Below are 20,551 nucleotides of genomic sequence, written 5' to 3'. Positions count from 1 at the left end.
CCTTAATTCAACTTCTTCTAAAGGATCAGAGGATTTTCTCATCCTTGTATTAGAATCTGAAGGAATATCATGTTTATTTTTGCCTTCTCTCTTCGAAAAAATATTCTCGAAGAAATTTGCATGAACGGATTCGATGATTGTATAAGGCGAGGGAGACTCCAAATTCAAGAATCTGTAGGCTTTACTGGTTGTTGAATAACCAATAAATACACAATCAATGCCTCTATAACCAATCTTCGACGTCTACTAATATGGTAGTCTAACATGAGCTAAGCAACCCCAGACTTTGAAATAATTAAAATTTGGCTTTCTTCCTCTCCATACTTCATATGGAGTCATATTGACTTTCTTATGTGGAACTCTATTGAGAATGTGGCAAGTAGATAACAAAGCTTCTACCCACATATTTTTTTGTAAGCCCGAACTGGTAAGCATTGAGTTCACCATTTCTGTCAAAGTTCTGTTCTTTTTTTTAGCTACTCCATTTTGTTAAGGAGTATAAGAGGCTGTCAGTTGTTTTTCGATTCCTTCATCTTCACATAGATGTTGAAACTTGGACTTGATGTATTCTCCTCCTCTATCTGATCGAATAACTTTGATGCTTGAATTTAGCTGTTTTTCAACTTCTGTTTTATATGTCTTGAACTTGTCTAAAGCTTCATCTTTAGATCGTAAAGTATAAACATAGGTATATCTAGAACAATCATCAATAAAAGTGATAAAGTAACGATGCCCTCCACGTGATAAAAAGTCAATTTCACATACATCAGTATAGATCAATTCCAATAAAGTGGATTTCCTCTTTATCGAATTGAAGGTTTTCTTAGTAATTTTGCATTTACTACAAGTCACATATTAATCCATATGTTTTTTATCACAAATTATGATTAGCCCTTCATTAACCATTTGATTAATGGACTTAAAATTCACGTGGCCTAATTTACCATGCCATAAATCAATTGACTCAGCAATATAAGCATAAATTATTTCATTTTCAACATTAAGTTTAAACATACCATTTGCAGCATAGCCTTTCCCGACAAACACACCCAGAATGAAATTATCATATTCGAAAACCATCTTGAATCCATGCTTGGAGAGGAGGGCGCCAGACACCAAATTCTTGCGAATATCTGGAACATGTAGCACATCTTTCAAAGTAATCACTTTTCCGGAGGTAAACTTTAAATCCACGCTTCCTTTACCCACAACCTTGGAAAAGGAAGAATTTCCCATGAACATTGACATTCCATCCCCCACTATTTCGTAGGTTTTGAAGGAGTTAAGAATCGTTGCAATATAGCGAGTTGCTCCGTATCAATCCATCACTCCACTGAGATTCCAATGACAAAAGCCTCAGTGATTACAGCAGTTAGATCTTCCTTAGCATATTTCTTAGGCTCTTTCTGGTTCATGAGATTAGCCTTGCATTTTCGACAATCTTTAACAAAATGGCTGATCTTATGACAATAGCCTTGCGTTTTGTATTTGCACCAGAGCCAAAGTGTATTTTGTAGCTTTCAGAAGACTTGGCTTTCAAATCATTCTTTTTGTGATTCTTCTTGACGGTTTTGTTGTGAGACCTTTCCTCAACAACATGAGCTTTTACTGTTGTTTCTTTATAATCTTGTTTGACATCACGATTTCTGGTTTCTTCTTCAATGAAGATGTGTTGCATTAATTGCTCTAGAGTAATATCTTTCTTTTTGTGCATGAGTTTATTACGAAAATCCTTCCAAGATAGAGGGAGTTTTGTAATAATAACCCCTACATAAAAGTTCTCGTCAAGAGACATTCTAGCAGCAATAATATCGTTTGCTATGAGTTAAAATTTGTGTGCTTGCTCAAAGATTGACCTTCCATCTTCAATCTTGAAGCCCACATAATTAGAAGCCAAGAACTTTTTGGTGCAGGCCTCCTCAGTTGTGCAGACTAATTTGAGAATGTCCCACAACTCTTTGGCGGTCTTGCATTTCTTCGAGTATTGATCATAAAAGGTGTTGACCATACCACTAAGGATATGATTACGACAAAAGTAATCATCGTCAATCCACTTTGAGATCTTCTCGTTGATCGAACTAACCTGATTAGACGACGTCTTGTCTCCTAGAGGAGTTAGACATGGCTCAGTCAAGACATAAGCAATTTCCAATTGTCGAAGGAAAAATTCCATTTTTCCTTTCCACCGAAGATAATTTTTACAATTAAAAGCCTCGATATTCGGTTGAAAAACAGAAGAAACAGTGTTGGACAGTAACGAAGATAAAGCCATTGGAGAGACAAATATCTTCAAATTGTTGGAACCAATATATTAAAAATGGTGAGTATTAAGGCTTAAAGGCGTGTAATCGCTTCTTGAAGATAGTTGAAGCCTCTTCCACGTGCAACGGAAGACAAATGGTAGCACTATCTCAGGGATTCAACTAAGCCCAGATATCAAAATTGTATGTTCATGAAGGTTGCACTTATTCTTCATGAACTTGTGTATTTATCTCCGTCCGATCAACAGAAAATATGAAACTCACACACTCAAACTCAATAGTTTGAAAACAAATTTTTTTTTTTTTTCAAATCTCTTTTTCTCTCTTACTTGTATTGAGAGTGTGTGATTTGTAGGCTTCGTAAACCTACTATTTATACTAGCATAAGTAGGGATATAATAAATTAGTATTAATGAAGCTATATTTAATTTTTCACTTAAATGACACATAAGTTAAGGTAAGTTAATATATAAGTTATAGAAAACTTTATTGAAAACTTCATTAAGAATTTAGTTGGAGTTTTAGCAATTTAACAAATAATAAATTTGAAACATAACTCCAATAATACCATCTTATGGTTATGCACGCCCCTTCTCTAGAAACATTTCCAGTCAAACTCTGTTGTTAACCAACCAGCATACGTATCTTCCCTGCTCCTAGCGTCGAAGCGTCGTCAAGAATCCATCCGTGGCAATAGGCACATAATTCGTCAATTTTTTCTTATACAAATTTCAAACCCAGCCATAGCCTAATGGCCCTTTGTCTCACATTTAATTTTGGGGATTTATATATTTTATTTCAAAAAATATGGAACACAATACTTCATAATTTAACATATAATGAAATATCATCAAGAGTCCACATATGCAGCATGAAGTTTTAAAAGATATAATTATCAAAGAGAATAACTACTGAGATTAACAATGCATCAATTCAAATTGAATAAAGCAATAAACAAATATAAACAAATTATAATAGTATATATGAAAATAAAATAGATTAGATAAAATCAATGAAGAATTCCTGCTTCATTGGCCTGATTTTTCGTGAATAATTATTTTTACAATTAGAATTGGGCTTGAGTTGAATAAGCTTAATTAAGGTTAACCTTGGATTAAGGTGGTAGACTTGTAGCAATCCCAGCCAACTCGAACTCAAAATTTAATATTTTTTATTTTAAACACATTATATATAATATTCAAGTTATGATCACGTTTTTCTTTTTCTTTTTCTTTTTCTTTTTCTTTTCAACTTTTGGTATCTCGGCTCTATTAAAAAAGATAGAGGGTGTTGGAGTCTCCCAGGGTGGAAGGAAAATCTTGCTAGACAAAAAAAATAAAAGAAAAAATAAATAAATAAATAAAAAGAAAAAAGAAAATTGTATAATTTAAATATGTTGACACTTCAGAGAATTATTTTTAGCATGAAGATTCGCTATATGGATAACCTGTAATCCGAATTAATCTGACTTCGAAATCCCGACATCTCAGTTGGAGTTTAAAAATAGAAAAATTGATTAGTTAGGGATGAAGATTAAAAATTGAAGATTAAATTATTTTACTATTGTCGCACCCCTCTGAGAGTCCCCTCTCAAGTTTTCAAGGTTGAAGCAAAGATTGTGTGGTCTCTTGAATCCACAAGCCATAAACGACTCTGGCGACCTTTGTACAGTTGAGTTTTTCACTCCTTTTTCTCTCTAAATCTCTCATCCTATCTCTTTCTCTTTTATCTTTCAATGTTTTCGATCTCTACTAATTTAGGGTTTTTTTTTCCTAAACTTTTACTCTCATCAACCGAATGGTGTTTTCTTTTGAACTTCACCATTTTTACTTATGGTGATGTTCTTTTCAATCACTGCTTTCCGGCTTGAAACGAGCTTTAAAAAGAGTTACATGCTTGTACCCGTTCTAAGTTTTTCTTTATTTATTGCTCCATTCAAATTATGTTGTTACAATATTTTCGGAACAACTCAAAATTGGTAATTGATGCTTCACTGGAACAACTGAATAGTGTGAGATTGTTGATACAATGTTTTAGAAACAAATCAACATAGGACTTTGGCCCTGTTATTGAAGCTTGAAGTTGTAGCAAATTTGTTTCCATATTTCTTATTATCAAAGTAAAAGAAAGTTGTAATTGAAACATACATACATATATATATATATATATATATATATATATATATATATATATATATATATATGCCTTAGGCTTTGGTTTCACAATATTTTTTTAATAGCTACATATATAATACACATTCAAATCCAATAAAAGTTCTGGTGAAAAGTGTGGTTTATTCTACATTCATTAAGTTATTGAGTGAATTGCAAATTGTTATGCTCATGCTCCTCACCTCATGACAAGTGAATTGCATTTTATTTGTTATCAGATTGTGTATATCTCTTTGTTATATTCATAATCTTATGCTTCCAAGTTTTAATGTAGTATTTTATCAGACCAAAAGAGCTTGTGAGACATTGAGTTATTGAGTTAATAGAAAGAATGGATTCAATCAATTGCAACAAAAAATAAATACAAAATTTTATTATTTAATTTCCATTATGTGTTTGTTCCTTTTTTTTTCACTTTTTTTTGGATTCCAACACAACTGTTTAATGACAATTGGTATTTGCTGTTATATATAACTCTACAAGTTCTTCACATTGTTTATGACAATCTTTTCAGTATTTTATTATATGTTCGTTTGCTTCATTAGGAACATAACAGAAGTGATGCATTCCGTTTATAAAAGTGGGAGGCATTTTAAGAAGGTTGAAGTGGAGGAAAATGAAGACATAATTAGCAACTTACCAAGCAATCTTATCGGCCATATCCTCTCTTTACTTCCAACAAAGGATGCAGTGGCAACTAGTGTATTATCAACAAAATGGAAGTATCTCTGGACCTCAATCACTAATCTCGACTTCGATGATAAGTTGCTAGTCGAACCTATAAATCCTCAGGAGCGTACGAAGACATAACTCCGGTCATTAGAAATGAGCTTCATAAATTTTATCAACCGAGTTCTCTTACGCAATATATCATATTTGCATACATTCCGCCTGAGATGCACTGAGAGCTATAATGTTTCAAGTCTTAATTTTTTTGTTTCTACTGCACTAGCACGTAATCTGCGTGAACTTCATCTTTTCTTCAAAATGGAAGGCTACAATGAGCTGCCTCGCGAGGTTTTTACTTGTACAAGTCTTGAGGTACCTGAACTGGTTGGTAGTTTTGTTCTCAATGTCCCTACTTTGGTTTGTCTGCAGAATCTTAAAATCCTCCTTGTTGAAGAACTTAAATTTTCAGATGATGACTCATTTAATAGACTCTTTTCTGGCTGTCCTCTGCTTGAAGAGTTATCCATAAAAGGATGTGATTTCAAAAATATTAGTGTGCTTCACATTTCTGCTCCTGCTCTCAAGAGTTTAGTTATAAGTCACTGGTCCGAGGATGGCTACAAGCTTGTACTTGATACACCAAATCTTCAAGATCTTAAATTTTATGACAACGTAGCAAAAAGCTATTCAGTGAATAAATTAAATGCCCTTGTCAATGCCGACATTAGTTTAATGTCAAGAGGTGGCCCAGACACTGAAGTCTTAGCAGAACTTGTTGAAGGAATATCTAATGCTAAATGGCTTCATTTATGTTTTTATACAATAAAGGTCAGATCGCTCAGTTCCGTTCGTTTATTTATATGTGATGACTTCTTCTCTTTTTCTTTATGCCCAAATGTACTTTTTGAACTATTGGTTTCTTGCTTCAATTTTTAATTGACTTTGTTCTCTGGCCCTTCAGTTGTGCAGGTCTCCACTGCCAAAATTTGACCATTTGACTTGTTTGGAGATTGGTGATTCCTATAATTGTGTTCCATGGAAATTGCTACAGGATTTTCTTGAAAGCTCGCCGCAACTGGAAGTGCTTAATTTTGCGGTAAAGCATTAAGGCTCCGTTTGATTAATTTACTTATGCAATGAAATGAGAGTTGTTAATATTTATATTTCTTTTTGATTAGGGACTTCTTTTACAAGATAACTTCCAGGAAAACCAAACAACATGCAATTGGTATCCACCTGAGAAAGTGCCTTCTTGTTTGTTGGTTCACCTAAAGAAGATTAAAATTAGGCGGTTTACAGGTAAAATTGATGAGCTGAAAATGGCAGAGTATTTCTTGAAGAATTCAAAAGTTCTAGAGAGACTGAAGATTCGTCTTTCTTCGATTGGTAGAAGGTCGGCTGAGATTTGCATGACGTTACCCCGTGGTTCTGAGAAATGTCGAGTTGTGGCTTATTGATATTTTATTTTGAGCTCTATGTTCAATAGTTGGGGATAATGAGTATGATCAAGATATTGTCTCTTCTTGTTTCCCTTTTGGCTTCTCGATTGGCTGGAGTTTTTGCCTTGAATGTCCACCTCATGTTAAGCAAATACTACTTTTAATTTTATTTTCAGGACCTGGGTTTTTGAGCTCCTATCTCTCACCTTCAGTTTGCTGTTGACACTCCTTTCCGATGTGAAGCCAAATAATTTGAAGCTCAGACTCCTTAAATGCATGTAGGAAAATTGACATAGGAGGCTTACGACGTTGTTAATTGGAGGTTTGTAGAATTTTTGCTTAGAAGAATGGGCTTCGATGTTATATATTCATCTCTTTTACCTGCCTCAACTTTCAGTGAATTGTAGCACCAATGGCAGTTCTATGAATGTTCTGGTTCACAAACTTTTCTTCTCTCCTGTAGTGTATTTCAGTGAACCGATTGTATGTGTTTTCAGATATTGTCGGAACTACTTTGTAGTTTCCTAAAAACTACAACTACGATCTATGAAGCAGGAATACTGACACAAACATTTAGATAGTGACAAATTTTTAAAAACTAAGGGGATAAATTAAATAATAATATATATTTTTATTATATATAAAATTTTAATTTCACCTATAATTTTATTTATATTAATAGATATAACTTAGGTCACATAAAGCGGGAGAAACAAAATTATGCACAGAGTGTGAGAGCAGGAACGTGAGAGCCACTCCTATTGAGAAGGATTGTGTGACTTAAAATATAAATCATTTATATTAATTCCAACCAAATTTCTACATTATTAAAATAAAACTAATAAATAAGTAGTAATCTTTGTATCCAATAATTAAATTTGTAACCAATAGCATTAAAAAATAGGTAAGTTTTTAATGTTATCTTCTTGGTCTTCCCATTGACTGATTATCTTCTCTCTCCTCTAAGAGCATCTCTATTTCCTCTCTCTTAACTTTATATACAAATGAATATGTATACAGAAGTTCAATCAAACTATTAAAAAAAGATTTTCTCTTTCACTCTTTAAATCAAATTGGGACTTAGTAGATTTCCATGTATCCACACCAACCAAACCATGATCATCAGGTTCTTCATCACATCATTGCTGCTTTCCCCTCTCTTCCAGTTGCTCTCTCATCCCCTCCATCTCTAGATCTATAGTTGTGTTTGGTGTGTTGTCTTCTATAGATCCACACACATATCTTCATCTCTCTCTCTCTCTTTTTTTTTTTATTTTTTTTTTTTATTTAACAAAAATCTGAACTACCATGTCCTCGAAAATGTCATGGCCTTGTCCAACTTAAAAAATAAAAAAATAAAAAATTGGGTACGTGTAGAAGAGTGTCGGACATGTGTCCAGGGCTCGAACACATGTGCAGTACGTCAACCCTATCCAGTTTGTCCGTTCTTCATAAAATGTAACTTAATTTTAAAAAAATTGTTATTTAAAAGCACATTAAAGCAAACCGAATAGTCTGAGTATATATGTGTGTATATATTTTGTCACTCAAGAAACATGAAGAAATGTTGTTGAAAAACACATCAAAGAAAACTGAAAATAATTTTTTAAATTTTTTTGTCACTCAAGAAACATATAATTATTTTTTCAATGCAAACCAATCAGATTAAAAAATAAATAATAAATAAAAACTTTCATCTAGTGGTAGTTTAATCTCCTAAACGGAGTCAGATACCAAATGGAGAAGGATAAATACTATTCCCCCTCTCAAAATAAACGTCAACATTTTTATTTTTTCTATCACAAAATAAATATCTCAATTCAAAATATTATTTTTGTAACATTACTAATTTAATCTTCTTACATTATTTTTTTTTTTTAGACAAGAAGGATTAGTAGTTAGTGGGGATACGAGAAAGGGATTCGCACTTAGGAGCATAGGGTGGGGGCACTTAAGATTTAACCCTTTAGCACTCGAATAATATCGCCACACTTATAAAAAGTAAACCATGATGAACCCACTATAAATAAATTTGATAATTCATTCACAAAACTCATAATCTTAAATTTTAGGAACTATTTGCAGAGTTGCAACGCAAGGGTATATGTAATGGACATTTAATGGAACATGTAGTGGTATTTTCAGAAAGTGACTTTTAATTTTAATTTTAATTTTAATTTTAATTTTTTCCCTTTCTCTCATGACTGATTTACATTTTATTAAGGGCTAAGTCATAAAACCTCCTTCTTATTTTTAAAAATTATCAACCAACCCTACAACTAAAGAAACTATCGTATTATTACCTCTTGATATTTTAAAAAAAATTTACAATATCACCCCCTCTCCATTAATTTTTCGTCTAAACTATGGCATTGTATCATAAACAATAATTGCATTATTTTACTGACTAAAATAACTTTATAATTTGTAATAACAAAATTATCCTTTCACACTATAATTTCAGTTTAATAAAATATTACCAATATACTATCAGTGATAATTTTTACTAATTCAAGAAATTGTTTCATAATTAAAGAGTTATATGACATTTTTGGAAAGGGTTTTATTATTTTAGTCCTTTTATTAAATTTCGACCTAAATACAAAGGTATACGTACTGGCCCCTGGGTGTAGTAACAATCCAAACCCCTTCTCTCTTCCAAACCCTTCCTCTCCTTACTCCTCCGAATACTCCTTCCCTCTCACAGTCTCCACTACAAGATTAGCCATCGCTGGAATCGTCCAAGGTACACTCTATCTTCTGTTCCTCTCACTTTCTTCTTGATTTCTACTTGTGTCAATCAAATCTCTATGATATTTAAGTAAACCCTAACAATTTTAATTTTTTATGAATGTTTGGTTGAGAGTTTTTGTAAATCTACTACAAATCAAGAAATGTTTGTGGTTTTTGTAAGAATTTTTATGATGTTTTTGGGTGTAGAGTATCTTCCTCAGTATAGAAACCCACATCTGAGTTTTGATTGAGCGACTGAATTGGGTTATATTCATGTGAATTTGGAGTTTAATGTCGGATTCTCCTGCTTGCATGGATACCAAAAAGTGTTTGTGAAAGAATTGAGTTATTGAGTTAATAGGAAGACTGGAGTCAATTATTTGCAAGAAAAAAATAAATACATAATATATTACTCAAATTAGGAGGGTGTTTCATTTTTAAATCTACTACAAATCAAGAAATGTTTGTGGTTTTTGTAAGAATTTTTATGATGTTTTTGGGTGTAGAGTATCTTCCTCAGTATAGAAACCCACATCTGAGTTTTGATTGAGCGACTGAATTGGGTTATATTCATGTGAATTTGGAGTTTAATGTCGGATTCTCCTGCTTGCATGGATACCAAAAAGTGTTTGTGAAAGAATTGAGTTATTGAGTTAATAGGAAGACTGGAGTCAATTATTTGCAAGAAAAAAATAAATACATAATATATTACTCAAATTAGGAGGGTGTTTCATTTTTGTGGCTCTTGGAAATTGAATAATTTGAGTGCCCTTTCAATTATCTGGTTCAAATTTTAATTCAATTTCAAAAATTAGCAAAACAACCTACCACAATCAATGTTCTTCTGGGTACCCAATGGATGGCTAAATAGTCTTCCATAATCGAAGAAACTCAATGTATAGACATATAACTTTACTTGTTCTTCACTTTGTTCACTGCCATATTTTTAGCATTTTATTATGGAAAATTATACTTTGGCCGAATTCACTGGCCAATTTCATAAACCTACACATTTTTAACCATTGAATGCTCTAACATGTATATATATGGAATCAAAGTGGGTCCCATGTTATCCACTTCGGATATAGTTCAGCGGTTTACTCACTGGACTTTGGAGCTTAGCAAGCTCAAGGTCTGGGGTTCGAGTCTCGCATGTTGTTCTTTGTGGCTAGCCTCCACTGCTCCTACAGTGACTTACCCGACCTGGGTGGGGAGGCGCCCTTCCGGGTCCTCGGGGATTAGTCGGGTTGTTAAGAGACATTAAGGGTTCGTGCCATCCCGGACACCCCGGGTTAATCAAAAAAAAAAAAAAAAAAACACAAAGTGGCTCCCATGTTAAAACATCTAATGGTCTTAAAACTTTCGGTTTAAGAAATGGGTGTATCTCACCTTCTTTTATTATATATTTGTTCCCTTCATTAGGAACATAACAGAAGTGATGCATTCATTTTATAAACGTGGGAGGCATTTTGAGAAAGTGGAAGTGGAGGAAAATGAAGACAGAATTAGCAACTTACCAAGCTGTCTTATCGGCCATATCCTCTCATTCCTTCCAACAAAGGATGCGGTGGCAACTAGTGTGTTATCAACAAAATGGAAATACCTCTGGACCTCAATCACTAATCTCGACTTCGAAGATGAGTTGCTAGTCAAACCTATAAATCCTCGGGAGTGTATAGAGCTAAAACTTCGGTCAGTGGAAAAGAACTTCATAAATTTTATTGACCGAGTTCTCTTACACAATATATCATATTTGCATACATTCCGCCTGAGATGTACTCGGAATTATAATGTTTCAAATCTTAACTTTTTGGTTTCTACTGCACTAGCATGTAATCTGCGTGAACTTCATCTTTTGTTTCAAATGCATGACTATAATGGGCTGGCACGCGGGGTTTTTACTTGTACAAGTCTTGAGGTACTTGAACTGGTTGGTAGATTTGTTCTTAATGTCCCTACATTGGTTTGTCTGCAGAATCTCAAAATCCTCCTTATTGAAACACTTGAATTTTCGGATGATGACTCAATTAATAGACTCTTGTCTGGCTGCCCTCTGCTTGAAGAGTTGTCGTTAAGATATTGTGATTTAAATAATAGTAGTGTTTTTCACATTTCTGCTCCTGTTTTGAAGAGTTTAGTTATAAATTCCTGGTCTAAGGGCGGCTACAATCTCGTATTTAATACACAAAATCTCCAACATTTTAAATAGCATGACTATGTAGCAGAAGGCTATTCAGTGAATAAATTAAACGGGCTTGTCGATGCTGACATTAGTTTGTTCCTAAGAGACGGCACTGTCCATGATGGTTCTGTGAAAGAACTTGTAGCAGAATTTGTTGAAGGAATATCTAAAGTTCAGAGGCTTTTTTTATCTTATTATGATCCCACGAAGGTCAGATCGGTCAGCTCAGTTTGCCATGATGATTTCTTCTATTTTTTTGATGCTCATATGTACATTTTGGACTATTTTTGACTTGCTTCAAATTTTAATTGACTTTGTTTTCTTTTTGCATGAAGACCCTTCAGTTGTGCAGGTTCCGCTGCCAAAGTTTGACCATTTGACTTGTTTGGAGATTGGTTGTAATGTTGCATGGAATTCGCTACTGGATTTTCTTGAAAGCTCTCCGCAACTGGAAAAGCTTAGTTTTGCGGTAAATTACTAATGCTCTGTTTGATTAGTTATTAAATGAGAGTTTTTGCAATTTATATTTCTTTTTTGATTAGGGACTACCTTTACAAGAGGAAGTCGAGGAAAACCAGACAACATATAGTTGGTATCCACCTGAGAACGTGCCTTCTTGTTCATTATTTCACCTAAAGGTCATTTACATTTGGTGGTTTAAAGGGGAAATTGATGAGCTGAAAATGATAGAGTATTTCTTGAAGGATTCAAAAGTTCTAAAGAGATTATTGATTCATCCTTGTATTGATACAAAGTCGTCTGGTATTAACATAATAGCAGAAATGTTACCCAGGGGCTCTGAGAAATGTCAAGTTTTGTTTTTTTGATATATTCTTTTGAGCTCTATGTTCTATGGTTTGGGGAATGTGTGTGATTTAAGATATTCTTTTTGTTTACCTTTTTGGTTCTGCTTTTAAGCAGTTTAATATGTATAAAATTTAAGCTGTTTTCCTTCCAAGTCACTTTTCTCTATAGGCTGGAGTTTATTCCTTCAATGTTCAACTCATATTATGCAAATAATACTTTACAGTGGAAGCTTACATTTTATTTTATGGGATTATTACATATAAATGGTGCTAATGATCCATATTTACTATTTGATAGAGTCAGTCTCAATATAAGTAGTGTGTGTGAGTACCATTTAAAAAAAAAAAAAAACTGTTTACCTTCACATAGGTATCACTATTTGTGCATTCAAGTATCACTTTTTGTGTTGCACAAAATAGTGGTACCTCTATGTCCAAAACAAAAGTGGTGCCTATGTGTCTAAAAATGATACTTCAGTGAGGATAAACAATGTTAAAGTGGTACCTATGTGCCTGAAAGTAGTACCTCAGTGAGGGTAAACAATGTTTCTTCGTGTTCACGTCAGCATTTTGGTCAACTTCATTTTTTTCAAAACCATGAGACTTTTACTCCATTAAATAGTAAATATAGGTCTTTAGCACCATTTATATGTAATAATCTCTTATTTTATTTTATTTCATTTTTATGACTTGAGCTTGTTTTTGTCATAAATCTGAAATTTTCTAGGGATAAACCTGCAAACTGCATTTGAGTGTCTAGAGTAACTGTTGCTGCTTGGTTAGAGAGAGACGAGAGTCGAAACGTTGATGCTGAAATTTTTTTTCTTCTCAAATTGTAGTGATGTCCTGGATGGACTAGCTGAAATTAGATTTGAAGTATGAACTAGCTGAGATTAGATTTGAATTACGATGGCACTAATTAATTTTTTAATTTTTCTTTCCTTTCCTGGCAAAAAAAAAAAAAAAACTCAGACACTATGAGAGACTTATCTAAGCTTTGAAGGGAGGAAAGACCACTAGGCCTCATATCAATTATAAAGCTTTGCTATCATAGGACTAACCATGGTAGGGATTGGTCTAGTAGACCTGATACCATTATAAAGCTTTGTTATCATAGGACTGCCCATGGGGATTGGTCTAATAGACTCCTTGATCCTTGATGGGTGGGAGTTTCGTGACATACTTTATCTATAGTGCTAACTATCAATACATGGACACAAGGGGTTTATACTACACCTTTATAAAGTCAAAGTCATAAAATTTCAATAAATGGATGAACCAATAAATTATTTCTATAAAATGAACTCTACTTTTTGTTTTATACTACACAATAAACTATATTACTATAATGACCCAAAACAACTACTATTATATCATAAAAATCTTAGAACATGAAATAAACTTACGAAAAGATCCTTGAACAAACTATTTAATATTTTTAAAAAGTTTTTCACAAAATATCACAATAGATTAATATGGACATAGACTTCTTTAGACAAAAGATCTTATATATAAATTAAGTTTAATGAAAAAGTATATGCTCTGATACCAAAATTAAATTCAATCGAACCATGATAGAAGCAAGCAATAACATAGAGATAAAATTAACAATTAAATCACAAAAATGATTGCAGAACCTGATAACGCTCTAATAACGCCCTGTAAAAATGCCTAAACACCTGCAAGAACAGGCCAACAACCCAACAATTCGAGTCAATTCACAAAAGAAATTGCTAAATTAAAACTAAGGCTGCTTGTACTGGTTTAATTCAAGAAAATTTTACGATCTACACTGTCTGGCTAAATAAAATCTATATATTTGATCTTTTTGTCGACAGAAGTCTTTTGCCCGAAAGTACTGAAAATACTAAATAGGGATAAGGAATTTTTGAACAAGAGCAAATAGGATATTTAATTTAATAGGAAATATATACATGGATACACACTGTTTACACATGGATACACTCTCACATAATATTTTACAAAAGGAAACACACTGAAAAAAATCACAAAAGAAAACACACTAGGAAACTATGGCTGAAGGCTGGAATGCTTGATGCCTCTAAACTCGATAATCTTCCCTTGAGCTAAAGGCCTCCTTTATAGAGTCGTCTGCGAGATGAATCGACGCTTGAGATTTTAGATGCTGCATAGATGGCTGAGATGTAAGATGCTTTGGAGATAAGGTTCATTGAATTATTACGGGGCACCCTTATCTTTAGAATCTACTTTCGATGGATCATGGTTGCTTTTAGATACTGTTGTGCTGTTGCGAATTTGCTTTTGGAATTGCTTTTTATCTTGATACTTTACACTGATGGAATTGTTTTTTATCCTGATATTGTACACTGATGGAGAATTTACTTTTTCTTTGGATGCTCTTTAGACTTCTGCCACATTAGACAAATTGCTGTCAGTATCGCTATCTAGTGAGATGTCTGGTGAGCTGGTTTCTTCATTTCTGTAGCATTTTAGCCTTTTTGGCCGTTGGGGGGTCGGATTTTGCATCAGCGGTATTTTTAAGTTGTGGATCATTGTAGCGCGACATAGTAGGTAAGTTACGTCTGCGTGCATGATCGTTTTAAAAAAAAACTCATTCCTTGGTGAAATGAGCCTCCTATGGACTCATTTCACATTTCTTTTGCACAATCTGGTTTAAGGGCATTTTGGGATTTTCTTTTAGGAAATAAATCCCGGCCTTAACATGGTCACTTAGAAAACATGATTTTAGGAGAGGTTTCTTCTTCGTGTTTTTCCAGAAAATGTCGTTTTAGTACCGGAAATCCCTTTTCAAATTCAATTTTCTGGTTTAAAATTTTTTTTCTTACTGTCAGCCTCATCTAATCGATTAGATGGTCTCCCACAGATTTTCTAGCATTCTATTTTGGCATCTAATTGAATCGATTAGATGGTCCTGAGTTGTATCTTTTAACCCTTTTTCTTCATTTGATCATAACCTTCTCATCTGGACTCCGAATCAAGTGATTTTTGAGTCTAAATTTATTATTTTTTCATTGTCTATCCAATGGAGTGCTCGGTAGCACCCACTTTCATTTTAGAAATGATCATTTTCCCCCTAGGTTCATTCTCGTCCGTTTTTGAAACGTCGCTTTCGCATTTATTTTTCTTTAGGTTCCATGACCTCATTGACAGTGAAATCAAGTGTTTGATAATATTTGGGTTTAGTTTATGTGCATTATAAAGAAATTGTTGAACTTAAATAAATGGAACTTCGGAAGCTTAGATTCTTCTTTGGGGTTTAGGAAGACCAATAAAGTGACCGTTTCAAATGTGGTAGCCAAAGTGGGTGATACCTGCCAAAAGGTGACATGCTCACGGAGGTTATTATTTTTGAAATTTTAAAACATTGGTCTTATTGAGGTCTCACAGTGCACTTACCTACACGAGGGCATTAGTTCTGCTAAAAGATGATCAATGTCTTAGTATGGGATAAGTGAGTAGAATATTCGAGAGTGCTTGAATTATAACTAAATAACCCTCTTGCCAAAAGATAGTGGAAGTGTTTAACAATAATTCAAGTATAATCAAATTGGTCTATGTGCGATTTTATCACAGGTTTGGGGGGTAAAGTAAAATCTAAATTTTTGCCAAAAGGTGATTTATTGATGGCATTTTATCTGTTCCCGTAGGGTAGACGGTTTTTGCACATAGTAAAACATCCTGAGAAATTCGGCTTAAAACCCTAAGATGAATTAAAGTAATAATCCCTAAAGTTATGACATATTATATTATATGTTGTTGATGTAGTGTTATTCAATATAACATTTATTTAGGTTACAGACGCTTTCGCAATTTAAAAATAGCTTATAGGGATTGAACCATTGAATGGTTAAAATTATATTGCTTAGAAGATAGGTTTTGATATTATATTGGGTTTCTTGGACTACGAGTCTATGTTTTTTTTAGGAAGAAACCCATATGCCCAGTGCAGAGTCTTCTTAGGTAGAAAAGTTATTGCATTTTTATGTGGACTAAAGGTACTACCACGTCATTAGGTTAATTTATGCTTCTATTGGTGATACTATTCAGGGTGGTATTCTGGTTTTGATATTGCGAATAAGCTTCTTGATTTTATCAAGAAAGAGTTAATAGGCATTAAGAAGTAACTACAATACTATTATCTGACATGGTTCTGTTAGTCAGATATGTTGGCAATGGTTCAGTGAGGGAATACATCTATAAGATGTGCAAGCTGGTTAATAATTTGAGGTAGTAGGAAATCATATTTGATGATAAGTTAGTAGTCCACATGGTGATCTATTCTCTACTTAGGTTTTTTCAACTTTTCAAGGTGAATTATAATTCACAAGAAGTTAAATGTGGCATTAACCAGCTGTTAACACTTTATGTGATTGAAGGGGAGTGACTCAAGGGTGTTAAAACTGAGTCAGCCTTCTTGCCATGACAACAAGAATCGTTTCAAGAATAAACTAGGTGGCAAAAAAGTGAATAAGGCTAAACAGAATAAAGAAAGACAGAATAATACATGAAAAGATATTGATCATGGAATGATAAATGTTGATCCTGTAGAAATAAAAGGACATCAAAAGAAAAACGTTATTGTGGTGAAAAAGAAAAACAAAGCAAAAAAGAAAATTACCATGTTAATATTTGAGCCTAACTTGGTAAAAGTATAGGTATAGACATGGTAGATGGATTCGGGTGTGATCTTACTTGTTTCTCGTTTTTCTATAGACTCAATACCTTCCGAATAAAATCGTGATGTGGTTTCATCTATGCTATGCATAGGATATTAGGGAATGTCTCTCAAAAGAGACTTGAACGCTTGGTCAAGGATGAGATTATTGGGCCATAAATTTTATACGTTGGTTGTATCAAATGACCAATGCAGAGAAACGCAAATTTTGAGGCTAGTCGGTCATTTGGTTTTTTAGACTATATTTTATACCGAATTTTGTGGTCCATTTCTTATTGTAGCTCGTTTGCGGTAAAGGTATTTCATTGTCTTCATTGATGAGTTCTTAAGGTATAATTGTGTACTTAATCCACCAAAAGTCCGAACCACTTAATGTGTGTAAAAAATACCAGACTAAAGTTGACAGTAGTTGGGTATAGTGTGGTGAGTTTTATTGGGAGAATGGTAAAGAGGGTGTAAATCATAGTACTTTCAGTACATACTTAAAGAGTAGGACGTTGTGCCACAATACACCATTCCTAGTTCTCCTGCGCAAAATAAAGTTACAGAAAAGAGAAAGTGTGGGGATGTCTTATAGAGAAAGAGTTATATAATGAAGATATCATTGAGCTTGATACTCACACTATCAATGATTATTTTATTTGGCATCTTGAAAGATTAAATGATTGAATATTTTACTATCCAGTATACATATGGAGATTGTTGATATATATCATACAAATTTAATGAGAGTGGCGAATTCAGTGGGAGTTTAGAATACTGTAGTTTCTTTTTGTAGAGGAGCAACTTTCAGTATCTATTCCATTTATTTCAGACTTAATTCCACTTTCTTTAGTGGTTTCATTTATAGTTCCTATCTTCACTCTTTTAGTTATTTCCACTCATTTAGTTATTTCTCATTTGTAGTCTCTTCTTTCAGTTTCCAATCTAGTTCTTTACCCTGTTTAGCTTATAAGATCTTAAGAGCCTGGAAGTATGCTGTAGTTGGTGATTTTAAGGTGTCTGATAGATATAAGACAAAATTGATGGCCAAGTGCTTAAACAAAAATCAAGTGTTCTTTTAGATTTTTCTCTAATTTCATTAAAGGACTCTTTAAGAATCATTATTTCATTATTACTCATTTATGCCTTAAGTAAGTTTTACAGCAATGGTATCCAAATTTTGATATACTGGTTACTAATTGTAGGTTCAAAGAGAATGTTATGGATAAATGCACATACCTCAAGTTCAATAAGAGTCATTTTTTGTTTTCCTTGTCCTAAATGTTGATGATATTTTGTAAGGTAGCAATGACATTCATGTGATACATGATATTAAGAATTTTATGTAAAGTTTTTGACATGAAGGACATGGGTATGCAAAGTATGTCCTTGGAATTAGGATCCATAGAGATCACTCTACTAGAATACTTGGACTTTCTGTAAAGGCTTATATTAATTAAGTGTATGGAAACAATTTAAGGGTGACCAAGCGTAGTAAGCCTATTGACATAAAGTATATTTTCAAGTATGAGAAGGTTAAGGTTTAAGTGCTATTAAGATTTCCCCATATTGTGATGACCCTGTGGGCGGGTGTGCCGTGGGCGGGTGCGAGAGACACTGTCAGGCTACCACACTGGTGAGTTACGGGTACACAGTCCCACATCGTTTGGGTAGAGGAAAGGTGAAGTGCTTATATGTAAGTGTGTCATCTCCAATTAGTATGAGGCCTTTAAGGGTAAAGTCCAAGAGCAAAACTATGCGGGCTCAAGCCCAAAGCGAACAAAATTATACCATGTGGTGAAGTGGGTCGTTACACATATGGTTACAGAAAGATTATTGCAAATCCTCTTACTAAAGGTCTTCAGCCGAAGATAATAAAGTATTTATAAAGCACATGATTCGGATAGGTGTTCGAGAGTCATTATGTTATGATTTTCAGTATTTCTTTTAGATATGCTACATTGCAATTAGTTTCTTTACGTCTTGTGGTGACAGTTATTTTTCCTCCAGTTTACACCTTATGGTGATAGTTATATGCATCCAAAATAAAGTTATGATGCATCATTATTATTATCTTGATATATATAGTTTATGCACGTGCTATTATGTTTGTCTGAGAGTGGTATTTCAATCATGAGGTTTTTTGGGCTAGATGTGAGATTGGCACCACATCGGTAAATCCAAATATAAGATTTTTCTAAGAGTGGTTTTTCACTCATGAGATTGTTTGGACTAGATGTGAGATTGACACCACATTGGTAAATCCAAACATAAATATTAAAGTTTGCCCGTGTGAGTATTTCACACTCCATGAGGATAGCTTGGGTTAGATATGGGATTGGCTCCATATCGGTAAACCTTCACAATGAACAGAAGGTTGGCGGTTTGCTGTAATATGTTCAGGTGATATATCACGATGGTATGAAGCAGGACGGATAATGAGGTGTGCGTTTAGATCACATGCAGTTTGCACATCTCATGAAATACAGTGAAAACCACTATATTTGCTTGAATCCTATATAGAATCGGTTTTGAGATCATGGAGCTGTTTAGACTAATATATTACTTGTCTACGCATTCATGATCCACTATTGAGAAAATCTATGGAGAAGAGTGTTCTAAAGTACCAATCCATCTATTTCGATAATTGTATTTTATAGAACAAATTGAGTGGCCACTCGTCTTTTTAAAAGTGTGTTGCAATCCATACTATCATTTTTTATTTTATTTTATAAAACTTGGAGTGCATAGACCAAATGGGAGATTGTTGGAAATTATATATACATAAATAATAAATTTATTTCATGGTCTTATGCACTACGTTTTCTAAAATAGGATTGCAATATGATTATTGATAGTTGATGGATTGGGTTGTACTTTCCAATTTGGTGGTTTAATTGGGAGTATGGTTTTATAACGTTGGATTGTGGTTTTCCAACTTATTTGGTATGATTTAATTCTAATAATTTATATCTAAGTTTTCATGATAGGAAGGGAGACTTAAGAATATTTATTTGTGGAGAAGCCGTCCCCCCTGTTGTTATTATAAATAAAGGTTAAACCCTTATTCAACCCTATCGAATAACAACTCTCAGAAAGGGGTAAAGCACTCTAATGTTTTGTAGGATCACAAAGAATTGTAAGGCTATCCTCCAAAATCTAAAGGTATGTGTGATTTAATCATCAATCAGGTACGTGACTAAATCCTCTATTTAATTAATTGTAATATTCTTGATTTCTACATGTGGATTATTTGATTAAAACCCAACAAATAATACCTACTCGAAGCTGGAACTGTATTGGAATTGATATTTTTATCATAAACAATCTTGTTGAATTCAGACATTGTTGAAAAAACAGCCTAAAAATCCTCAATATGAGAATATTCATCATTTTCAGATTCATTATGAGACAAAGTATTGATTTTAAGCCCCTGAATCTCTAAGTATGGAGGGTTAGAAATTCCTCATTCTTCTTCGGATGTGACAGCTTAAAACCTAGAACCTTGATTGCAGGTTAAACAAGAGCCTTGGATAGGGTTGCTTCTGGGGGAGGTTTTACAGTTATGTATTTGGTATTAAGAATATTTAATACTATATCCATACCTGTTTCAATTCGCCCTAACTGGGA

General features: G+C 33.5%; 2 protein-coding genes across 4 annotated transcripts; both read left to right on the top strand.

The window, feature by feature from the left end:
* The first annotated feature begins 5,257 nt into the window (after positions 1–5,257).
* On the top strand, positions 5,258–6,558 carry LOC132296042 (F-box protein At3g62430-like). Its single transcript, XM_059794288.1, has 3 exons — positions 5,258–5,929; positions 6,063–6,197; positions 6,280–6,558. The coding sequence occupies exons 1-3, from the start codon at positions 5,258–5,260 to the stop codon at positions 6,556–6,558; spliced, it is 1,086 nt and encodes a 361-aa protein (XP_059650271.1).
* Positions 6,559–9,158: 2,600 nt separating this feature from the next.
* LOC132294686 (putative F-box/FBD/LRR-repeat protein At3g49030) lies at positions 9,159–12,497 on the top strand. Of its 3 annotated transcripts, none has more exons than XR_009478163.1 (3): positions 9,159–9,286; positions 11,791–11,924; positions 11,998–12,490. XR_009478163.1 is itself a non-coding variant. In XM_059792629.1 (2 exons), exons 1-2 carry the CDS (start codon positions 11,652–11,654, stop codon positions 12,280–12,282), a joined length of 558 nt encoding a protein of 185 aa, XP_059648612.1. In that variant the 5' UTR covers positions 11,482–11,651; the 3' UTR covers positions 12,283–12,497. The 3 variants fall into 3 exon arrangements, 1 of the variants encoding a protein (XP_059648612.1); XR_009478164.1 differs by lacking the exon at positions 9,159–9,286 and adding an exon at positions 11,482–11,665 and having other exon boundaries at positions 11,998–12,493; XM_059792629.1 differs by lacking the exon at positions 9,159–9,286 and having other exon boundaries at positions 11,482–11,924; positions 11,998–12,497.
* The last annotated feature ends 8,054 nt before the right edge of the window (positions 12,498–20,551 follow it).

This window comes from Cornus florida, unplaced genomic scaffold, assembly GCF_030987335.1.
Source record: "Cornus florida cultivar Cherokee Brave unplaced genomic scaffold, ASM3098733v1 CherokeeBrave_3.0.0_Hap2_Chr02, whole genome shotgun sequence".
Lineage (NCBI taxonomy): Eukaryota > Viridiplantae > Streptophyta > Magnoliopsida > Cornales > Cornaceae > Cornus > Cornus florida.
This window is presented reverse-complemented; position numbering and strand designations above follow the sequence as displayed.

What these genes read in the sequence shown, in the direction of transcription:
- LOC132296042 (XM_059794288.1), top strand. Translation starts at nt 5,258, where the DNA reads ATGAGCTTCATAAATTTTATCAACCGAGTTCTCTTACGCAATATATCA. An exon ending in TATGTTTTTATACAATAAAG is followed by an intron (nt 5,930 to 6,062) that starts GTCAGATCGCTC and finishes CTGGCCCTTCAG; the next exon opens with TTGTGCAGGTCTCCACTGCC. An exon ending in TGGAAGTGCTTAATTTTGCG is followed by an intron (nt 6,198 to 6,279) that starts GTAAAGCATTAA and finishes CTTTTTGATTAG; the next exon opens with GGACTTCTTTTACAAGATAA.
- LOC132294686 (XM_059792629.1), top strand. Translation starts at nt 11,652, where the DNA reads ATGATCCCACGAAGGTCAGATCGGTCAGCTCAGTTTGCCATGATGATT. An exon ending in TGGAAAAGCTTAGTTTTGCG is followed by an intron (nt 11,925 to 11,997) that starts GTAAATTACTAA and finishes TTTTTTGATTAG; the next exon opens with GGACTACCTTTACAAGAGGA.